At 40.8% G+C, this 24,543-nt stretch overlaps 1 protein-coding gene across 2 annotated transcripts in view; it reads left to right on the top strand.

Annotated features, from left to right (window-relative positions):
* Positions 1-23,154, top strand: part of MAPK6 (mitogen-activated protein kinase 6) — a 43,293-nt gene extending 20,139 nt beyond the window's left edge. For both annotated transcript variants that reach the window (XM_060755556.2, XM_060755555.2), the window contains exons 2-6: positions 13,388-14,581; positions 15,871-16,015; positions 16,142-16,306; positions 18,019-18,220; positions 20,672-23,154. In XM_060755556.2, the coding sequence (XP_060611539.2) occupies positions 14,027-14,581; positions 15,871-16,015; positions 16,142-16,306; positions 18,019-18,220; positions 20,672-21,761 (2,157 nt within the window). In that variant the 5' untranslated portion in view covers positions 13,388-14,026 and the 3' untranslated portion in view covers positions 21,762-23,154. The remainder of the gene's footprint in view (positions 1-13,387; positions 14,582-15,870; positions 16,016-16,141; positions 16,307-18,018; positions 18,221-20,671) is intronic.
* The last annotated feature ends 1,389 nt before the right edge of the window (positions 23,155-24,543 follow it).

The following is a 24,543-nucleotide window of genomic DNA, read 5'->3' as shown; positions in this document are numbered from 1 at the left end:
ATGGGTTTCTCAGAGTTTCTATGAGACACGAAGACCCGATTTAATTCCTCCCGACAGAGGACCAGCCAGCTTTCTGTTTTGGGGAGTTTCGGAGTTTCTATGAGACACGAAGACCCGATTTAATCCTTCCCAACAGAGGGCCAGCCAGCCTTCTGTTTTTGGGTTGTTTCTATGAGACACAGAGACCCGATTTAATCCTTCCGAACAGAGGACCGGCCAGCCTTCTGTTGTTGGGTTTTTCAGGGTTGTTTCTATCAGGCAGGAAGACACAATGAGATCCCTCCTGACAGGGGGCCAGCCAGCCTTCTGTTATTGAGTTTTTCAGGGTTGTTTCTATCAGGCAGGAAGACACAATGCGATCCCTCCCAACAGAGGACCAGCCAGGCTTCTGTTGTTGGGTTTTTCAGGGTTGTTTCTATCAGGCAGGAAGACTCAATGAGATCCCTCCCAACAGAGGCCCAACCAGTTTTCAGTTTCTGAGTTTCTATGAGACAGGAAGACCCGGTTTAATCCTTCCGAACAGAGGACCAGCCAACCTTCTGTTGTTGGGTTTCTCAGAGTTTCTACGAGACAGGAAGACCCAATTTAATCCCTCCAGACAGAGGGCCGGCCAGCCTTCTATTATTGGGTTTTTCTGGGTTGTTTCTTATCAAGCAGGAAGACACAATGCGATCCCTCCTGACAGAGGGCCACCCAGCCTTCTGTTTTTGAGTTGTTTCTATGAGACAGGAAGACCCGATTTAATCCTTCCCAACACAGGGCCGGCCAGCCTTCTGTTGTTGGGTTTTTCTGGGTTGTTTCTATCAAGCAGGAAGACACAATTCGATCTCTCCTGACAGAGGGCCAGCCAGCCTTCTGTTTTTGAGTTGTTTCTATGAGACAGGAAGACCCGATTTAATCCTTCCCAACACAGGGCCGGCCAGCCTTCTGTTGTTGGTTTTTTCAGGGTTGTTTCTATCAAGCAGGAAGACACAATTCGATCTCTCCTGACAGAGGGCCACCCAGCCTTCTGTTTTTGAGTTGTTTCTATGAGACAGGAAGACCCGATTTAATCCTTCCCAACACAGGGCCGGCCAGCCTTCTGTTGTTGGTTTTTTCAGGGTTGTTTCTATCAAGCAGGAAGACACAATTCGATCTCTCCTGACAGAGGGCCAGCCAGCCTTCTGTTTCTGGGTTTCTCAGAGTTTCTATGAGAGAGGAAAACCTGACTTAAACCTTCCTGACAGATGACCAGCCAGCTTTCTGTTTTGGGGTTTCTCGGAGTTTCTATGAGACAGGAAGACCCAATTTAATCCTTCCAGACAGAGGGCCATCCATTCTTCTGTTGTTGGGATTCTCAAATTGTTTCTATTAGGCAGGAAGATCCCTCCCGACAGAGGACCAGCCAGCCCCTGTTATTGAGTTTCTCAGAGTTGTTTCTATTAAGCAGGAAGACCCAATCACTCCCAACAGAGGCCCATCCAGTCAATCTATTCCTTTCTACCAGGCAGGCAGATCCAATCCATTTAGGCATAGTGTAAAAACTTTCCAGAGAATATGGCTCCATTGTGTCTTAATTCTAGAACAGCACAAACTAGGCTTTCAGCCTTCTTTCCAGAGAGAGCAAGAGAAAAGGGAAAGTGTGTGGAACTTCCAGAAAGCAAAGGTATCACTCTCTTTGGGGCTGAGAGAGTGGTGCCTCTCCTTTCTGGTGACTTCGCAGAACTATTGGTATTTTATTTATTTATTTATAGCCTGCCTTTTTCTCTTCAAAGGGGCTAAATCAGGTAGGGGCAAATTTAGGGTCTCCCAAGTGTTTTGGACTTCAGCTCCCACATTTCCTAACAGCCAATAGGCCGATTCCGCTAATAGGTAGTTAGAAATTGTGGGAATTGAAGTCACAACACCTGGAGGGCCTAAATTTGCCGATGCCTGGACTGTGTCACTCTCTTTGTGGCCGTGACGTTTGCTTTCTTGCGGCTCCACAATATTCTTAATGTAGAACATGATTATAATTATATGTATTGATAGCCTGCTTTTTCTGTCCCAGAGGAGACTCAAAGCAGCCAAACGATCTTCCTTCAAGGCTAGCTTGATGAAGGGAAGCTTCAGAGGAACATAATAGCTGGCTTTTAATGTCTACGGAGACGTAACATTGAGGAGGAGGGTCTTATTTGCTGTGGCTCCACAGACAAGCTGTAGAATGAATGCCATTTGACACCATTTGAACTGCCCTGGCTCAGTACTGCGGGATCCTAAAAGTTGTAGTTTAACAAGTTCTTCAGCCTTCTCTTTCAAAACAGAGAAGGCTAAGATTGGTGCCTCACCAAGTTACAACACCCAGGATTCCATAGTGTTGAGCTGTGGCAGTTAAAGAGGTGTCAAACTGCATTCGTTCCAGAGTGTAGATCAGGCATGGGCAAATTTCGACCTGCTAGATGTTTTGGACTTCTAAGTCCCACAATTCCTAACAGCCTTCCTTTCCCCCCTCAGCCGCTTATCCAAAAGGCTTGTCCCAAACAGACTTGACCTGTTTGGGATTTTGCATTTTACCATCAGATTTGGGAATGTTTACATATATACAATATATGTATATATGTAAGGGCTTTGATGGTGTGTTTCTGCATGTCAGAATGGGGCTGAACTGGATGGCTCTTGGGGAGTATCTTCCAACTATGATTCTAGGCATCTGTAAAATATGAGTGAATGTTGTATATATTATTATTGTTGTTATTATTATTTTATGGATTAACCCTTAGGCCATATCACAAAATATTATATATATGTAAACATCCCCAGATCTGAGTCCCTTTGGGGAGATAGAGCGGAATATAAATAAAGTATTATTATTACTATTATTATTATTGTATTGTCGAAGGCTTTCATGGCCGGAATCACTGGGTTGTAGGTTTTCCGGGCTATATGGCCATGTTCTAGAGGCATTTTCTTCTGACGTTTCGCCTGCATCTATGGCAAGCATACCTCTGAGGCTGCTTGCCATAGATGCAGGCGAAACGTCAGGAGAAAATGCCTCTAGAACATGGCCATATAGCCTGGAAAACCTACAACAACCCATTATTATTATTATTATTAAATGCAAAATCCCAAACAGGTCAGGTGCCGAGCCTCTTGGATAAGGGATTCTCTATGCAGTATATCTTTTTTAATGGGGGAGAGGGGGTGGTTTGGGTCACATGGAAACCGATGATCCAGTGTGGCTAAGAGGGATAATGTTTAGGCTCCAGGATTTGAGGGGTGCCCCCCAGCACCCTGATCTCTTTTTGCATGGATATATATATCTGCAAGAGGATCCAAGGCACATGTTTACCTTAGGAGTAACTCCCAATGAGCTGGGTGAGGCTTTCTCCAATGGAAAGTATGAGTGTATTGTGTGAAAAGACTTTGAGAGTCCCACATTGGGGGGAATTTCCAGGCACAGGGGGAGGGGGGGTGACTGGTTTTTAACCCAGACTCCTGTCATTTTCATGATAATATGTTAAACTTGTTTTATGTCAAAAACATCAAATCACACTTTTAGATCTGCAAGCCATGTATGTTTGGGAGAAAACCTTGCTGAACCTGGTGAGGATTTTTCTTTTTGTACTTTGTAGGAAACATGCGTGGGATCGTATGTTCTTTCTGAAGAGGGTGGAGTGAACTTTTAGACAGTGACGTGTTTAGGGATTTCTTAATCCATTGTAAAGAGGTGGATTTTCTGACGTGAGGCATCTGTTGTGAAATAAAGAAATGTGACAGTCCGTAAAGGACACAGACACACACACCCCACGCCACGTTGACCACTGCGGCATTGCTCTTACCTTTAGGACAGCCTCCATTCATTTCCTGGCTTCCATTCTCTCCCCTTACTCTCTTAAAAGTAGCAGCTGCAGCATTTGTGTCAAGTTACAAAGGGATCAAATGAGGGAAATGTATTTTTCCCCTTCCTAATCCAAAGCAACTAGAGAGGCTGAGCTTTCTTTCCCCTTTTATATCGGTAGTAGATGTCTCTTCCCCACCCTGAAAACAGCCGTTTGTGGTGTGAAAAGCAAACTTTAGGGGCCCATGTGGCTAGAAGAGGCTCAGGTTGTTTCTGCACTGTACAATAAATGCAATTTGACACCACTTTTACTGCCCTGGCTCAAAGCTATGGAATCCTGGATGTTGTAGTTTTGCAAGGTCTTTAGTTTCCTCTGTGAAATAGTTTGGGGCCTCACCAAACAACAGATTACAAGATGGAGCCGTGGTAGTTAAAGTGGTGTCAAATTGCATTCATTCTATAGTGCAGTGTTTCTCAACCTGGGGGTTGGGACCCCTGGGGGGGTCGCAAGGGGGTGTCAGAGGGGTCACAAAAGGCCTTCAGAAAACACTTGTCTTTTCTGTTTGTCATGAGAGTTCTGTGTGTGAAGTTTGGCCCAATTCTATCATTGCTGTGGTTCAGAATGTTTATAGGTTTATAGGCGAACTATAAATCTGAACAACTACAACTCCCAAATGTCAAGGCCTATTTTCTCCAAATTCCACCAGTGCTCACATTTGGGCATATTGAGAATTCATGCCAAGTTTGGTCCAGATCCATCATTGTTTGAATTCACAGTTCTGTCTTGATGTAGGTGAACTACAACTCCAAAACTCAAGGTCAATGCCCACCAAACCCTTCCAATATTTTCTGTTAGTCATGGGAGTTCTGTGTGCCAAGTTTGGTTCAATTCCATTGTTGGTGGAGTTCAGAATGCTCTTTGATTGTGGGTGAACTAGAAATCTCAGCAACAACAACTCCCAAATGACAAAATAAATCCCCCCCAAACCCACCAGTATTCAAATTTGGGCGTATTGGGTATTAGTGACAAATTTGGTCCAATGAATGAAAATGCATTCTGCATATCAGATATTTACATTACAACTTGTAACAGTAGCAAAATACAGTTATGAACTAGCAACAGAAATATTATGGTTGGGGGTCACCCCAACATGAGGAACTGTATTAAAGGGTCATGGCATTAGGAAGGTTGAGAAACACTGCTATAGTGTATAGATCAGGCATGGGTAAACTTGGGCCCTCCAGGTGTTTTGGACTCCCAACTCCCACAATTCCTAGCAGCGGCTGTTGGGAATTGTGGGAGTTGAATTCCAAAACACCTGGAGGGCTGAGATTTGCCCATGTTTATTTATTTATTTACTATACTTGTATACTGCTTTGCTCAGCCTTATCAGCGACTCAAGGCAGTTTACAAGTCCGTACACATAACAACAAAATGCAAATTAAACATTAAAACAGTATAAAACTAACATCATTATCATGTCTGGTATAGATACACCCTAAGGGTTTTTTAAAAGGCTCTTCTCCCCCTCCACCAAAAAAAATATGGCTGAAATAATATCAGAAAGTAGTTACTTCCAGATTAGCTTTGCTGTGTATTCTTCATGGCAGGATACTAAAATTCCAGGCCTTGCTAGTGTAGAGTCAACACTTCCATGTGTTAACACTGTGGGGAGAATTCTGTCTTGGCAAGAAGCAAACAGGCTGTGATGGAAAGATTGTGGGGAAGTATTCCATCATGAAGTTACTAAGGAAGGGACATCTCTAAAAAGCTAGGCTTGATTCTTAAATGTCAGTTAGGCAATGGTTTCCTCTGACATTAAGTCAAGCCGTGTCTGACTCTGGGGGTTGGTGTTCATCTCCATTTCTAAGCCAAAGAGCCAGCGTTGTCTGTAGGTCATGTGGCCAGCATGACTGCATGGAGCACCATTATCTTCCAGCTGGAGCGGTGCCTATTGATCTACTCACATTTGCATGTGAACCAAATTTGGCACAAATACCCGATACGCCCAAATCTGAATACTGGTGGGGTTGGAGGGAGATTGATTTTGTCATTTGGTAGTTGTAGTTGCTGGGATTTATAGTTAACCTAAAATCAAAGAGCATTCTGAACTCCGCCATCTTTTCGATCTGCTAGATAGGCAGAAGCTGGGGCTAACAGTGGGAGCTCACCCAACTCTCTGGATTCGAATCGCCAATGTTTAGGTCAGCAAGTTCAGCAATTGAGTGGTTTAACCTGCTGTGCAACTCCATTTCAGTTATGAGCCCCTTAATCAGCAGCGTAATACTTTTTACTGATAAAGGAACATTACTTCACTGTCTGGTGAAGTAATTACTTCACTATATTTAGTCAGAAGGAGCACTGCATAGCTTTTGTCTAGAAAGAACATCCAGACTCCGAGGCATGAGATGTGTACTTTTGTGCTCCAAAGAAAGGTGAAGAACCTCTTATGGAGGAGAACTGTAATTCTTCATGAACTTGCAACAACTTTGCAAAAATAATATTGTGTATTTGTATTCAGTAGCATTTGGAAAGATCAGTAAGATCCGCAGCCATATGCATAGTGTTATGCCTTGTATGTAAAGAAAATAAGCTTAAATTGGTTATTCTGAGTCAGGGTTTCTCAACCTGGGAGTCGGGACCCCTGGGGGGGGGGGGTGTCGCCAAAGACCATCAGAAAACACCGTATTGTTTTCTGTTGGTCATGGGGGTTCTGTGTGGGAAGTTTGGCATAATTCCATTGTTCGTGGGGTTCAGAATGCTCTTTCATTGTAGGTGAACTAGAAATCCCAGCAACTACAACTCCCAAATGCCAAGGTCTATTTTTCCCAAACTCTACCGATGTTCACATTCACGCATATTGAGTATTCATGCCAAGTGTGGTCCAGGTCTATCATGGTTTCAGTCTACTGTGCTCTCTGGATGTAGGTGAACTACAACTCCAGAACTCAAGGGCAATGTCCACCAAACCCTTCCAGTATTTTCGGTTGGTTATGGGAGCTCTGTGTGCCAAGTTTGGTTCAATACCAATAAGAGATGCATTGGTCTGTATTGGTGGCCCAATACTGTGTATTGTATATGTATGTGTTTTATATTTTTAATTGGAATTATTGTTGTTTTTAAATGTTGTAAACCGCAATGAGTCGCCGTTTTAGGCTGAGATATTAGCGGTATACAAGTGTACTAAATAAATAAATAAAATAAATAAATACCATAGTTGGTGGAGTTCAGAATGCTCTTTGGTTGCAGGGGAACTATAAATCCCCGCAACTACAACTCCCAAATGACAAATTCAATCCCAACCCAACCGATATTCAAATTTGGGTGTATTGGGTATTTGTGCCAAATTTGGTCCAGTGAATGAAAATAAATCCTGCATATCTGATATTTACATGATGATTCAGAACAGCAGCAAAATTACAGTATGAAGTAGCAACAAAAATAATTTGATGGTTGGGGGTCACCACAACACGAGGAACTGGATTAAAGGGTTGCAGCATTAGGAAGATTGAGAAACACAGTTCTAAGTGGTCATTAATCTGTTTGAGAAGATGGGTTCAGTTAAGTAGCAAAGCTTAGTGGTGATGGTGAAGACAGCTTGTGATGGTTCAAGATGCTTGCCCTTAATCTAGGTTCCTTGCCTCGAAATATGTATGTAAAGTATTTCTAACTAATACATGTTAGGAGGATGCCCTTTTTGTTGTTGATGTAAACTATGTAATCTTAGTTTCTGGGTTGTTTCCACGAGAGGGGGGCGGTGAGAGCAAAGCCTGTCTCTAAGCAGTTCGTTCTTCTAGAACAGTGTTCTCAACGTTCCTAATGCCGTGACCCCTTAATACAGTTCCTCCTGTTTTGGTGACCCCCAGCCATTACATTATTTTCATTGCTACTTCATAATTGTAATTTTGCTCCTGTCATGAATTGTTATGTCAATATCTGATATGAAGGATGTATTCTCATTCACTGGACCAAGTTTGGCACAAATACCCAATATGCCCAAATTTGAATACTGGTGGGGTTGGGATGCGAGGATTGATTTTTGTCATTTGGGAGTTGTAGTTGCTGGGATTTATAGTTCACCTACATTCAGAGGGCATTCTGAACTACACCAACAATGGACTTGAACCAAAATTGGCACACAGATCTCCCATGACCAACAGAAAATACTGGAAGGGTTTGGTGGGCATTGACCTTGGGTTTTAGAGTTGTAGTTCGCCTACATCCAGAGAGCACTGTGGACTCAAACAATGATGGATCTGGATCAAACTTGGCATGAATATTAAATATGCCCAAATGTGAACACTGGTGAAGTTTGGGGAAAATAGACCTTGACATTTGGGAGTTGTAGTTGCTGGGATTTATAATTCACCTGCTACCAAAGAGCATTCTGAAGCCCACCAACGATAGAATTAGGCCAAACTTCCCACACAGAACTCCCATGACTAACAGAAAATACTGTCTGTGATGGTCTTTGGCGACCCCTCTGACACCCCCTCGCAACCCCTTCAGGGGTCCCGACCCCCAGGTTGAGATCCACTGTTCTAGAAGTAATTGGTTTTGGAAGGCAACTCAAGATAAAGATTGAATAGCATCAATTTCTTTGAGAACTAGCACATTAATATTAACGACACGTAAGCTATTACGGTGTGGAGTTGTCTTATGTATGTCTTTAGTCAGATTTAATGCTGCAAAATAACAATACTGTGGCCTTCAGAATGTGTGGTAACTAGGTGGGAGGTATGAGAAGAAAGCTGCAGTTTCAGGAGTTCTTACGATGACTCAGTGCCTCCTGCTTGCAACGTGGCTGGTTTTTTTTAAAATATCCACATAAGCACTCTTGGTTGCACAGATGGGACTGGAGTTTATATCAGGTTGTATAACAGCTTTCCTTTAACTCTCAGCAAAGTCTTGCTTTACCAAAACAAGATTTGTTTGTAACCTATTTATCTAATTGTTTTATCTCTTCTTACAAAACGCTAGTTTTACTGGAAGCTGTTATCCTATAATGCACAACAGTGTTGTGCTATGTGTAAAACATAACAAATGTAGACTGGGATAATCTTCAAAAAGCATGTCTGTTTCAGAGGAATAAGTTTCAAAGTGAATTAATCTAGAAGACTTCCTGTGTGCCGTAATACAGAAATCTATATTCAGCTGCTAAGTAAACACTACAGTATTTTCTATGTAACTGGTAGTTGTATAGCAAAATATGAACACTGTGTTGTCGAAGGCTTTCATGGCCAGAATCACTGGGTTGTAGGTTTTTTTCAGGCTATATGGCCATGTTCTAGAGGCATTCTATCCTGACGTTTCGCCTGCATCTATGGCAAGCATCCTAATATTGATCCTAAATCAATATTAAAGTGCATTTGAGGACATATCCGGCCCCTGGGCCTTAGTTTGAGGACCCCTGCTCTAGAACATGGCCATATAGCCTGAAAAAAAACCTACAACAACCCAATATGAACACTGTTTAAGTTGGGGGTATTAAGTGATGTAGTGACTAAATTGTGTGTGGGGGGGAGCTGTCCATAAAATAAAATGGGATGCTATAACACAGATGAAGTGGACATTTCTTGTGATATATATAGATAGATAGATAGATAGATAGATAGATAGATAGATAGATAAAAAAAAACTTGGGTGTGCAAGGACGTTGCCCAGGGGATGCAAGGATGTTTTGATGTTTTACCATCCTTGTCGGAGGCTACTCTCATGTCCCCGCATGGGGAGCTGGAGCTGACAGAGGGAGCTCATCCACACTCTCCCCGGATTTGAACCTTGGACCTGTCGGTCTTCAGTCCTGTTGGCACTAGGGTCTAACCCACTGCGCCACCGGGGCCAATTCTTTCACACCAGAAGCGACTTGCAGTTTCTCAAGTCTCTCCTGACACGAAAAAAAGTTAACTTGGGTGTGTTTTTGATAAAGCTCTTTTGTGTTTCTTTCAGAAAGGTTGCTTAGGGTGTAAAACAGTAATAAATGCAAAATAAAGAAGAAAGGTCTGATTGACAGAAAGTAAAAGCTAGAAAATGAATAAGACCATGATATTGTTTAAAAGAGCCAGCAGCCAAGTAGTTAAACTCCCTTCAACAATCGACAAGCTTCCACGCTAAAACCTCTCTGAATAAAAGTTTATTTTTGGAGGAAGGACAGTAGTCTATACTGAATTTGACTCTAGTTGTAGTATTTCTCACTTGGATCTAGTCGGGCATAATATAGAAGATAAAGTATTGTTTTTGGAAGATCCAGATTTCGGTTCTCCTTGACACAGCTTTCTGTGTGGTCTTGGGAGAGTCGCAGTTCTCAGCCTGTGCGTGTACAAATGCTGATGCTAGTAATTTTACCAGTTAATCTCCAGGGTGGGACTGAATTCTTTCCTCCCAGTTAGTCTCAAAGCTGCTCCTGAAAGTAATAATGTAAGAGTTGATATAGGTGTTAATGAAGTGACCATTATAAAAGACTACAAAAATATTTTATTCCCTGCAGTTTTTCCTAGTCTCTTTCAAATTGGGCTGATCTCAAAACTTGGAGTTTATATTGAAACTCAGTGACACAAAACTGACTGGTACATAATTAGCTTTTGCAAGCTTGAGTACTTGCTTGTCTCAGGAATATCTCCAGCAGAAGTAACTTTATGTTGTCTTATTTGGTGGTAGTTACATGGAAGAGCAGGAAATGAACAGTGCTTCAATATTACATGTTTCTGTTCTGAAGCAGATAGCAGTGATGCTTTCATCTTGTGGTTTTCTACCAACATCATTCTGTGGTTGGTAGTTTAAATTTAAACCATGACTTGAAAGAGAACTAGTTTTGCATCTCCCATGTTAACTACTTAACTGGCCATGATGAGAAAAAAAATAAGGAAGTGTTGGGTGTCGCTTGGAGGGTGCACGAAACATTAGTTCTGTGCAACTGCGGTGACTTATTGGGTTGTTTTTCTCTTTCCGATGGATGATCTATATTGAAAATGAAATAAGCAAAAAGGCAGGAACAGCAATTCTGGGTTGTTGTAGGTTTTTTCGGGCTATATGGCCATGGTCTAGAGGCATTCTGCAATTCTGTTTTGCTTGTAAGCTGCAGGCTGCTTCCTTTTTGTTACAGAGAATATCCAAACTTCCCTTGCAAAAGTGGCTCAGCTACAGTAATGTTTGTGCTGGAAACTATGAATTGCTTAAGGGAAGGTTACATTTTGATCCCTGTTAAAGCAGTTTCAAGTCTTAACAATTACGTGGCAAAGCAAATACATTTGTTTAATTTTGTGTTGTCAAAGGCTTTTTTAAAAAACTTTGTTGCCCTCAAATGTATGGAAACATATCCTTAGGGCCTCAGGCAAACCTCATTGAGATTCTCAATGATCTGAAGTTACAGGAGGGTAGATTTGATTGAATATTAGAAGGAACTTAACAATGATAGAGGTTCAGCAATTGATCCAATTGCCTGGAAAGGCCTCCTGGATGCCTTCCAAAAAAAAGCTGAACAACTACCTACTGGGGATGGATGCTCTAGCTGGAGGCCCTGCATTCACTTGATGGTCATGAAGCCCCCCCCCCCCAATACTCTATGATTCTGTGACTATTACAAATAATACTGTAATCTGATGTATGATTTTTCAAAGTAATGTCATATTCATAAGATGTGACATGTGAGTTGAGGTCATAATCTATTTAACTTTACTGGGGAGTGAGACTGAAGAGGAGAGGACCCTCTGAAAACACTATACTGTGTGTATAACTGGTATGTGGAGGTCCTTAAGCATGTGATAGCAAATAGGAATGTTTTAAACATTCCATCTAGAGTAGATATACAATGCTTAAGATTTTGCAAAGAATTGGCAAAGAAATAATAGTTCGCTGTTCTTGATGTCCACAACAATGCTTCCAAGAAATACTACCTCTGTTTGTACTGTACTTTAGAAACCATCCTGAGTTACTCCCTTTGAGAAGAGAGGTTATACATTTATTTTATTTATTGTGTCAGAAGCAAACCAAACAGTTGCATTATATTAAAAAACACACATAACCGACCAAGTTATAAATAAAATTTGTTGCTATTATTATTATTATTATTATCAGCAAATTTGTGTTTTAACTCTGCTCAGTTTCATCAATAAATTACTTCAGGCTTCCTCCTAATATAGCAATGAGTAGAATTTTTCCCAATAGCAAACATGGAATTTGTGCCCTGTTATTATCTACCTAAGTTTTCTGGCCTTACGTTTGCACCAGTGCCCTCCAGCTTCTTAGGAATATGTTTCTCTCAAATGGAAAACTTACATCAGCTTCCCCACTCAGATAGCTTAATGGGTTCCTTGAACTATCTTTAAAAGACGGCCAGCTATAAAACCCCAGTAACTAAGCTTTTACCAGGCAACTGTATATCTCTTTTTGATTGCTTATGCAGATGTATTCTTGAGAGTTTTTCTCAAAACTTGGAGCGTTTCTCAAATAAGAATTGTGTTCAATTCTGGGCACCGCAATTGAAGAGAGATATTGATAAGCTGGAAAGTGGAGGGCGACTAGAGGAGGGCGACTAAAATGATCAAGGGTCTGGAGAACAAGCCCTACGAGAAGTGGCTCTAAGACCTGGGCATGTTTAGCCTGAAGAAGAGAAGGCTGAGAGGAGACATGATGAGGGCCATGTATAAATAATAATAAATAAATAAATAAATAAATAAAAAACTTTATTTGTACCCCGCTACCATCTCCCCGAGGGACTCAGTGTGGCTTACATGAGGCCAAGCCCACAATACATCAATAAACGAAGGTAATAACAAATAATCAATACAAAACAGTTAAAATAAAACTCAAACACAAAAAAATACACAATAAGCAATAAACAGTAACAATAACATACAAGCATTTAAAATCCTATGGCCGGGCCAAATGTAATATTTAAAATTTAAAATAATGCTGGGCATGAACTCAGTAGGGTAAACTTAGGGTAGTGTTTTCAAGAAAGATGAGTGCGTGAAGACAATCCTAAATCAATATTAAAGTGCATTTGAGGACATATAGCTAAGAGTTTTCCTTATTCTGGGAAGGCAAACTGGAGAGGAAGTCCTAGGGAGGAGGGAGCAAGCTTGTTTTCTGCTGCCCTGGAGACTAGGATGCAGAACAGTGGCTTCAAAACTACAAGAAAGGAGATTCCGTCTGAACATGAGGAAGAACTTCCTGACTGTGAGAGCCGTCAAGCAGTGGAACTCTCTGCCCCGGAGTGTGGTGGAGGCTCCTTCTTTGGAAGCTTTTAAACAGAGGCTGGATGGCCATCTGTCAGCGGTGATTTGAATACAATATTCCTGCTTCTTGGCAGAATGGGGTTGGCCCATGAAGTCTCTTCCAACTCTATGGTTCTATGATTCTAATTTCTGTGTACATGATTAACCAAAATCAGAGTGTTTAGAAATAGATCAACATCACATTTGTTTTCTCAGATAATGAAAGGAATCTCAATACCTACGTCTGTGCATCGTCTTTGCTTATATTCAGATGTACTAAGAAAATCCCATAACCTTCTCCCCCCCCCCCCCCCCATTTATTTTAATGTGATTTTAGAGTACTAAAATGATGTTTTTTTCTCTCTCTCTCTTCAGGTTTTCACATAATAAGATGGATGGCAGCTTTGACTGTGATTGTGGTGAGCTGGAGCCACCTGATAATTAACTAACAGCATTTTTTGTAAACCAAGAGCTGCCTCTTCCTCAACAAACTATACTGTAAGCAAAAGAAGAACAGCAAGAAGAGGAAAAAGTGCTTACTGACACCCTAGAATGAAGCTGCTCAGGACCAGTCCAACACTGAATGTATCTGCACTGTGAGGAGGATGAGAGTAGAAACCTAGTTCATGCGTATTTATTCCCATTTTTGTTCAATGTTAGCCAGTTTAGCACAGTAGAGCGGAGTGCATAATATGTCACTTCATTCCGTTTGATTTCCTTGTTTTTCCTTTTAATGTCTGCGGATCTGCTGCACCTTTCTTGAACTATGAATGCTGCAACCTTTTTGTCTTCACTCAACTTGATCTGTAGCGTGTAAGTTTGAAGTCTGAAGGGGACATCACAGGCCTGGCTGGCGAATGATGCAATGAGAGTGTCAAGAATCCATCACGCAGTCAACCTGACGTTTTTCTTCTCCTTTTCTGCAAGATCCTCCATCTACCAGTGGAAGCATCTCTGTATTTTTGCAGAAGATTAGTAATTTTCAGAGGAAAACAGAAAACACAGAATTACACAATGGCAGAGAAGTTTGAAAGCCTCATGAACATTCATGGTTTTGATGTAGGTTCTCGGTATATGGACTTAAAACCTCTGGGCTGTGGTGGCAACGGCTTAGTTTTTTCTGCTGTCGACAATGACTGTGACAAAAGAGTGGCTGTCAAGAAAATTGTCCTTACAGATCCTCAGAGTGTTAAACATGCTCTGCGTGAGATCAAAATTATTCGAAGACTCGACCATGATAACATTGTCAAAGTGTTTGAAATCCTGGGTCCCAATGGGAGTCAACTGACAGATGATGTAGGCTCTCTTACAGAACAGAACTGTGTTTACATTGTCCAAGAGTATATGGAGACCGATCTAGCCAAACTGGTGGAGCAGGGGCCCTTACCGGAAGAACATGCCAGGCTCTTCATGTACCAGCTGCTACGTGGGCTCAAATATATACACTCTGCAAACGTCCTGCACAGAGATCTCAAACCAGCTAACTTGTTCATTAATACTGAAGACTTGGTGCTGAAAATCGGTGACTTTGGCCTTGCACGGATCATGGATCCTCATTATTCCCATAAGGTATGTGGAGTTGGGCATGACTTTTTTCTTTGTGAAGGAGAGCCATTTTAGACATGAGAGAAGCGTCCCACAAGGATGATAAAAACATCAAATCATCCAGGTGTCCCCTGGGCAACGTCCTTACAGACGGCCAATTCTCTCACACCAGGAGCGACTTGGAGTTTCTCAAGTCGCTCCTGACATGACAAAAAAAAGCTAATACTCGAGTCAGAATTATTTATTATTTTACTCTATTATTATTATTATTATTATTATTATTACATTTATTATTTTACTCTTTATTATGTTTACATTATTTTCCCTCTATTATTGTTATTATATTACATTTATTATTTTACTCTGTTTATTATTATTGGAAAGATACGTAAGCACATTGACATTGAAGAAGGTTAGAATAAGGGTTTAATCAGAGTTGGACAGTCTTCTCTTAAATTACAGTTTTGTGTAAATATTCAAAAACATTGAACCTATTGATTCCTCGATTAATGTAATTGTATTGGTATCTATTTTTATTTTGAAATTTACCAGTAGCTGGTGCATCCCCCCCCCCCCCAGCTTATACTCGAGTCAATCAATTTTCCCAGTTTTTTGTAGTAAAATTAGGTGCCTCGTCTTATATTTGGGTCAGCTTATATTCAAATATATACGGTATACTGTATATTTTATTTTGCTATTTGACTCTTAGTGAAATTAGTATGATAAAAAGGTATTTTATAGATTTTTGTTCTTATTAAATTGGTCAGTGGAATTTCAATCTTTATTTTGAGTCTGTAGAACTTGGTTAGCTTAGTGTTTGGGTGATTGTGGGTGGTGACATCAGTGCCTACTAGTCATTATGGTTGTACATAGCCTAGTTTTAGAGGTAGTAGGCCTCTCTCTATTGTTGCCAGAGAGTTGAAGATGGAATTTTCACTTGCTCTTCAGCTCTGCTGTTATGCTTCCCAAAGGCGCTTTACTGTGTAAACAGAGTGTTCAAAGAGATTGGCCTTTGGTCCAGGCTGCATGACTCTTCCTTTGTGAGTTTCAGATTGAAAATAGTGTAAAATTCCAATCTTTGGGCATTGTGTGTATCTATGTCCTGGAAATACAACATTCCTGACATACCGTGCAAAGGTCAGGTTTCAGTTAGTAAATCTGGATGTAAATATCTCTTAGGCACAGAGCTCATGGTTGTCTTCAAAAGATTCAGAGTTTCTCCACCTAGCATGCTCACGGTGGTGACAATAAAATGATGTACGCTTCTATGCCGTGCTAACTTAGGTGCAAATAAAATGTCTCTCTCTGCCTAGGGCCATCTTTCCGAAGGACTGGTAACTAAATGGTACAGATCACCTCGCCTCTTGCTTTCACCCAACAACTATACTAAAGCCATTGATATGTGGGCTGCAGGTTGCATCTTTGCTGAAATGCTGACAGGGAAAACCCTCTTTGCAGGTGGGTGGAAATGGACAGGTACAATCCTGTCATTTTATTTTAGGTACATAACCTCTGCAGTGAGGCTAGTAGAGACCTCAGTGTCCTGATATACAACTGACTTTTTTTTCCTGTCTTAACTTTTAGGTGCACATGAACTTGAACAGATGCAGCTTATTTTAGAATCTATTCCTGTTGTGCATGAGGAAGATCGTCAGGAACTTCTTAGCGTAATCCCAGTTTACATTAAAAGCGATATGACTGAGCCACACAAACCTTTAACTCAGCTCCTCCCAGGCATTAGCCCTGAAGGTAACCTACCACTTTCCTTTCTGCTTCCTGCTCTTGGTTGTTGGTATTTGATTGTTAGCCTATTGGCAGGATAACAAGGAAACTTTAAGGCTGTTACAGTGCACAGTGTATGATGTATTACACTGCGGAGGCCCTAGGTCATCATGTGACACTCGAGACTGGTTTTTTGCTCTCAAGACTCCCATTCTTCTCCTTCCCCAAGCCCTCCAAAGATGAATTTCCAACAGGCAACTTTTGCACAGCTCTTCATAATTTTGCATTTTAAAAAATCCTATTTCAAAATTAGAACTGGACCTCTGAATTCCAGTTTTTCCTTTTTGGGTTTTCTGCATTCTGTATAGATTGTCATTTGGCAAACAAGTGAAAACTTGGCTTTGGGAGCAAGAGTTTGGCCCAGTATAATTATCGGTGCAATACAGTTGGAATTGACCCTGGATTGATGAAGATTATTTATTTGATTATCTGGCTTTGGATCTATGCACAATAGTTGTCTAATGCCTACATATGTTGTTTACAATTGTTTAATTGCTTTTAATTGTTGTTGTTGTTTGGCCATGGAATAATGCCAATTATGTAAGCCACCCTGAGTCCCCTTTGGGGTGAGAAGGGTAGGATATAAATGTCGTTAATAAATAATTAGTCGCAGTGGCAAATATAATGGTCCCTGGACATGCCATAGATGCTTTCTACAGTGTTTTAATGTTCTGATTTTATATTGTTGTGCTGTTATTTATATTGGTTTTTTAGCATCTTATGTTACTTCATTTTCTAATTTTCTGTTGTGTTTTTGTGTTACATTGTTTTACTGTATTGATGGGTGTGGCCTCATGTAAGCTGCCCCAAGTCCCCTTGGGGAGATGGTGGCAGGGTATAAATAAAGTTATTATTATTATTATTATTGACACAAAAACACAGTATGTCACAGCAAACGAGATCTATGTGCTGGATTTTGTATCACAACATCACAAGTCAAACACTTCCCAAGCGTCTAGGACTGTGTGATGTATTTTCGAATGATGCGCGCAGATCCAAGTCAGGTGGCCTTTTGCAGTTGACAGATCGTGATTTTGTCAATGTTTATTGTTTCCAAATGCCGACTGAGGTCTTTTGGCACGGCACCCAGTGCACCAGTGACCACTGGGACCACCTGGACTGATTGATGCCAGAGTCTTTGCAGTTCGATTTTGAGGTTTTGATAGCGGCAAGCCGCCCCGAGTCCCCTTGGGGAGATGGTGGCGGGGTATAAATAAAGATTACTACTATTATTATTATTATTATTATTACAGGAAAGACTTTTAATAGGTCATATGGTAACAATTTTATTATTTTTACTTGTTTTCTAGTTGCAACACATTATTATTATTATCAACACTTATTATTATGTTTATTTATATCCTGCTTTTTCTCTCCACAAGGAGACTCAAAGCATCTAACATTAAAAGCATTGCAATACCATCTAAAATATACAAATATTAAAACAGTATTAAACAACATTAATATTTAAAACAATTCAGATTCAATCCATAAAAACATAAAAACCCACAGCATCCCCTGACGTGATCTTAAAAACCTTCTTTAAAAACCTGCCTGAATAAAAAGGAGAAACCTCTCCCTCAAATACAATAAACCTTGTAACAATACCTTACATTTTGTTCCATCAGAAATGGATTTGAATCAATAAAGATAAAATCAATTTGTCTTCCTCGTTTTAGCCCTGGACTTCCTGGAACAAATACTGACCTTTAGTCCCATGGATCGAATGACAGCAGAAGAAGCTTTGTCCCATCCTTACATGAGTATTTATTCCTTTCCAACCGATGAGCCTATTTCAAGCCATCCCTTCCACATTGAAGACGAGGTAGATGATATTCTGCTCATGGATGAAAGTCACAGCCACATCTACAATTGGGAAAGGTAAGCTAAAGGCATCAAATAGTAGCCATATGTAAAGCTGTCTTGAGGCGGGATATAAATAGAGTAAATAAATAAATGAGCCACTTTAATTAGTTTTGTATGTATCCTGTGGTACTCTTTGAAAGACTTGCTAAGTATCTTCATGTGCCAAGAAGCCAAGTGCCATGAGATGGCAAAAAACATCTCTATGGAGAACAGCATGAGTTGATATTTATCTTAAACTGGATATGCATTGTAATTTTGTCCATTCTAATTAGTCTATGTTCAGTGCACTTAGTTTAATGCAGACCCAAACAATGCTGGTTCTCACAGGATCAATTTAAATGATTTTAGCTAAAGGCATACAACTCTGTTCTGCAGTGGGATGGGGAGCATTTTTTTGTGCTCACCATTTCTGGGAAAATGTCTTTATTAATGTAGTCATCTGCCCAGAATGTTGACTTTTGTTAAAAACCAAGATGGGACTCTCCCATTGAACAAACAAACCTAAAGTAAGAAACTGAACTCTGGTTGCTTGTAAAGCTGATGAAGTAATCAATGAAACCCATCATTGTAGCTGTTCACATGAGACCGGCACATACTCAGAAAAAATAATTTATGTCTGTACTCCAAATGTGTAGTTTGAAAAGCCAAATCAATAATAATAATAATAATAACTGAAAAAGCTGACATGATATGAGGATTTAAAAATTGAACTGCAAAGACTCTAGCGCAAACCAGTCAAGGTGGTCCCAGTGGTGATCGGCACACTGCCTAAAGACCTTGGCCTGCACTTAAACACAATCGGCACTGACAAAATTACCATCTGTCGGCTGCAAAAGGCCCCCCTACTGGGATCTGCACGCAGTGTCTGCTGTGGACTCATCTTGTTGTGTTTCTAATAATAATGATAATAATGATAATAATAGTATTGATTAGCCCTTAGGCCATATCACAATACCAAACCAGACAACAATGCTTGATAAGACTTGATTTTACTCTATGTAGTAAGTTAAAATAAGACATTTATAACAATACAGTTAATACATATAAAACTGAACATATACATCGCATTTCCTTATCACCGCTACAATTTACCCCAATCAGCCCCACATACGAAGGCAATAACAAGATAATCAATACAAAACAGTAAAATAAATCTCAAAACAAAAATAAACAATAACAATGGGCGGGCCACATGTACAGGATAAAAACGATTCAAACACTCTTAATGAAATAAAAATAGGAGCAAGTTATCTTCAGGGAACTCATAAAAACACACATAGTTGTGAAGCTAAACTTCCCATTTGGAGGGCATGTATTCCAGTGGGAAGAGCGTTGAGGGGAGCAATGGTGTCGTGCTGTGCACCTCGCCAAAGGCGCAGCGGAAGAGCCAGGTTTTAAGGTCCTTTTTGAACGTTTCTAGCGAAGGGGCTTTCCTGGTCTCTCCAGGTAATGAGTTCCAAAGTCAGGGAGCCACAGAGGAGAAGGCTCTCTCCCTTGTGCCCACAAAACGAGCTTGTGAGATTGGCAGGGGCGAGAGAAGGGCCACCCCAGAAGAATGGAGGGCCCGGGTTGGTACGTGGAGAGAGATATGGTCACGAAGGTAGGCGGGTCCCAAACCGTTTAGGGCTTTGTAGGTGATAACCTATACGTAGAATTGGGACCAGAAAATACTGTATATACTCAAGTATAAGCCTAGTTTTTCAGCCCCTTTTTTAGGCTGGAAAAAATCCCCTTGGTTTATACTCGAGTCAAGGTTATTTAATATTTTACTCTGCTATTAGTATTACTTTTATTACATTTATTATTTTACTCTATTATTATTACATTTCCATTACTTACTCTATTATTTTTATTACATGTTATTACATTTATTATTTTACTCTATTATTATAGTTAATAGGTAAGCACATTTACATTGAAGAAGGTTAGAATAATGGTTGAATCAGAGTTGCGCGTCCTATCTTAAATTACAGTTTTGTGTAAATACTCAAAAACATTTTACCTACTGATGATTACCAGTAGCAGCTACATTTCTCACCCTCGGCTTATGCTCGAGTCGATACGTTTTTCCAGTTTTTTGTGGTAAAATTAGGTCCCTCGGCTTATATTCGGGTCGGCTTATACTTGAGTATATAAAGTAAATGGCAGCCAGTGGAGCTCCTTAAACATGGGAGTAGTATTGAGTAGTATTATTATTTTATTATTATTTTAATGTAATTTTGATAATGTTGTTGTTGCCTGTTGTATATGCTTTGATTTTATTGCTGTATTATGTTGTCCGGGCTTGGCCCCATGTAAGCCGCTTTGAGTCCCCATCGGCGAGATGGTGGCGGGGTAGAAATAAAGTTTATTATTATTATATTATAGTATTCAACCCGAAAGTGTTTTGTATTCATAACTCATGCTTGTCTTGACTCTTCTATTGGATGCCAAGTATTTACTAATAGAGGCCATTGATTATTGCAGATATCATGACAGTCAGTTTTCGGACCACGAGTGGCCTGCTCACAACACCTTCGAAGCTGACGAAGTTCAGCGTGACCCAAGGGCTCTTTCAGACGGGACGGACGAGGAGGAAGTGCAGGTCGATCCTCGCAAATACCTGGACGGTGACCGTGAAAAATACCTAGAGGATCCCGCTTTCGATACTCACTTCTCCACGGAGCCTTGCTGGCCATACCCAGATCACCATGAAAACAAATACTGTGATCTAGAATGTAGCCACACGTGTAATTACAAAATGAGGTCCTCTTCCTACCTAGATAATTTAGTCTGGAGAGAGAGTGAGGTGAACCATTACTATGAGCCCAAGCTGATAATTGATCTTTCCAACTGGAAAGAGCAGAGTAAGGAGAAGTCAGACAAGAAAGGCAAGTCCAAATGTGAAAGGAATGGGTTGGTGAAAGCTCGGCTAGCTCTCGAGGAAGCCTCGCAGCAACTTGCAGAAAAGGAGAAGAATCAAGGGTTTGACTTTGATTCGTTTATCGCAGGGACGATTCAGCTTAGTTTACAGCACGACTCAACCGAGATCGATAAATTAAATGGCCTGAATAGCTCCGTGTCCATTTTGGAGTCGAAAGGCATATCGAAATCAGTAAGCAGAGAGAAGCAGGAGAAGGGAATGGCCAACTTGGCCCAGTTGGAAGCCCTGTACCAAAATTCGTGGGATGGCCAGCTTGTAAGTGGGGGGGACGAGTGCTTTCTCATAGACCAGTTTTGTTGTGAAGTTAGGAAAGACGAGCAGATCGAGAAAGAGAATCCATACACCAGTTACCTGGATAGATTTTTTAGCAAGAAGGAAGATACCGAAATGCTAGAAACGGAGCCAGTTGAGGATGGGAAACCCGTAGAGAAAGAGAGAGAGGGGGGCTTTTTGAGTCACAGCGGGGAGTTCCTCTTTAACAAGCACCTCGAGGCGATAGGCATCCCTCAGTTCCACAGCCCCGTTGGCTCGCCGCTTAAATCAATACAGGCCACGCTAGCGCCTTCGGCTATGAAATCATCTCCTCAAATTCCTCATAAAGCATACAGCAGCATTCTGAAACACCTAAACTAAACAGCAGACATTTCTTTCTTTTTGTATTCATGAAATGTGTGTTCTTTTTTATTATTATTGTAAGTAATTTTTTTTTACTTGAAATCAAAACGATGTAACTTTGGTATGAATTTCTTTTAGTTCCCTGTTTACCGTTGTTTTTAACGATCCAGAATTACTTTCTTTACATGACATTTTTTTTTAATTATTATTTTTTTTCAAACTGGCATGTCATTTGCACACGGAGGTAAAAGACACAGAGCAAAACAATGCAAATTGCCGGAGAAAACAAGAAGAAGAATTTAAAAATGCACTAAACCAGGTAGAAACACTCTCAGTTTAAACCGTTCATGCTTTGCGGAGGGAAACGACGCATTTTTTTGCCTTGAAAAAAAAATCACACAGTGAGACTATATGTACTTGCATGAAAAGATCTATTTTTTTCCCTGAAACATTTTTCATTCATAGGTATTTTAGAATTTTTCATACTGTACACATTTCTTAGACACATGATACCAGCAGCAACTGTAAGTGAATGCAGAATTTGGTACGCATGTGTTATCTACCTCAAGGTAACAGCAGTATGTGGCAAAACATTAACCACCCTTAGTGCTTTTCATAATGCACTTCTATTTAGCCAGCATTATTGTAGTAGGTGGTATTATGGAAAAATACATTCAATATTTATAAATATTCTGGTATGCATTCTTTATAGTGGAAATGTTAATATGCAGCGTTTTTATTTATTTTAGCAAATTATATTTTCTGTAATGATAGAAAAAAAATCATTTTTTTTTAAACTTGCTTTACAGATAAAAAGTTCTTGTTAGCACTATGGTTTATTGCCGACACAGCTGAAACAGAGATGAGAAGACACCCCCTTATTCTGAGGTGGGACCCATACGAGTTTTTGTAAAAAAACAAAAAAGAAAAAGATTTCACTTCAGTAAGGCACTCACTGTGTATAGGAAATTGCAATGGGGAGGTGCTTGACCTCGACACCAAGAAATTAGGAACCGTTTTATTACAAAAGAAAATGCTCCTAGAAGTCTTAATTGTCTTGATTTTTTTAAGAAAACGATTTTTGTAATGTTAGTTGTGTGCATGGAAAGAATTAAGGTACAACATTACTGTAGGTTTAAAAAGTTCGATATGGTCAGGCCTTTTGTTTTTACCGTCTGTTTCTACTGAATGACGCCCTTGTCTCATCATCCCCCCAAAGCAAGCATGAGTCTAATTAGGTTTAATGTCGCATGTCGCATCTTGGTCTTCTGACGGTTTTGTTTTACCTCCTGGGTTTTTCTGTTTTGTTCTTCTGTTCTTTTTGGGAAACTATGTATCATTGGCTCCCCTGTTTTAAAGAGAGAAAAAAATAAAACTTGGCCAGCAAAAATTATGCTTCGGCGTTTCGAAATGGGAATGTCTCCGTTATCTTGAATTAAGTCAGTGGTTCCCAGTCTGTGGTCCGTGGAACACCAGTGGCCCGCAAGAACGAAAATGTGGTCTGCGGCTTCACCATTACTACACCGTTGCTTCGAAACCATGTAGCAACGAGAGCGACTGGTCTCGTGAAACCCTCTTATAGTCCCGAAGCAACTGGGATGTCGGGAGGGAAGAGGCTGACTATCCCCAAAAGATTACTACTCCCACATCAGCTATAATCATCATCATCATCATCATCTTTATTTATACCCCACCACCATCTCCCCAGTGGGGACTTGGAGCAGCTTACATGAGGCCAAGCCTGAATAACAAGTTACAATAAAAATAAAACCAAAACACATCAGCAAACAGCAACATAATAAAATAAAACATGTAACTACATAACAATATAAAGTTACAATAGACGTAATCACAATGACAATGGGCGGGCTGCATGTAATGATTAAAAGACTAATTAAGATCAGTGTTTCTCAACCTGGGGGTGGGGACCCGTTGGGGGGGGGGTCGCGAGGAGGTGTCAGAAGGGTCGCCAAAGACCATCAGGAAACAGCATTTTCTGTTGGTGATGAGGATTCTTTGTGGGAAGTGTGGCCCAATTCTATCATTGGTGGGGTTCAGAATAATAAAAATAATAAAATTATACCCCGCTCCATCTTCCCCAGGGGGACTCAGTGCAGCTGACATGAGGCCATGCCTGTCAGTACTGTACCGTATATTCTGGTGTATAAGACTACTTTTTAACCCAAGAAAATCTCAAAAGTCAGGAGTCGTCTTCTACGCGGGAGTAGTCTTATAGAGCGGATGCTGAAACTTCCAATCGGATTAGAGAATCTGTGGTTGCATAAAGTTGAAGTACTTTGGCCACATCATGAGGAGACAGGAAAGCCTAGAGAAGACAATTATGCTGGGGAAAGTGGAAGGCAAAAGGAAGAGGGGCCGACCAAGGGCAAGATGGATGGATGGCATCCTTGAAGTGACTGGACTGACCTTGAGGGAGCTGGGGGTGGTAACGGCCGACAGGGAGCTCTGGCGTGGGCTGGTCCATGAGGTCACGAAGAGTCGGAGGCGACTGAACGAATGAACAACAAATAGTGGGGGGAGCTCAAAAATGGCAATGGCCGCGTCCCTGCCGTATGCTGTGATTGAAAGCATTAAGGGCGATACTGTCCAAGTACGGTAGAAGAAAATCCATTCATCAGGATTCGTGGCCCGCCCTTGTCTCCTATTACCGTACCTCCTCCTCTGCCTCAGAGCTCGCTCCTGAAGACTGCAGTGAAGCGGTGCAGGTGCGCATGTGTGAGATCTGAGAGGCAGAGAAGGAGGGACAGAAGGAGGGACAGAGGGACAGAGAAGGAGGGAC

The sequence above is a fragment of the Anolis sagrei genome, chromosome 9, assembly GCF_037176765.1.
Source record: "Anolis sagrei isolate rAnoSag1 chromosome 9, rAnoSag1.mat, whole genome shotgun sequence".
NCBI classification, from domain to species: domain Eukaryota; kingdom Metazoa; phylum Chordata; class Lepidosauria; order Squamata; family Dactyloidae; genus Anolis; species Anolis sagrei.
Note: the sequence above shows the minus strand (reverse complement) of the source record. Positions and strands in the feature narration are given on the sequence as shown.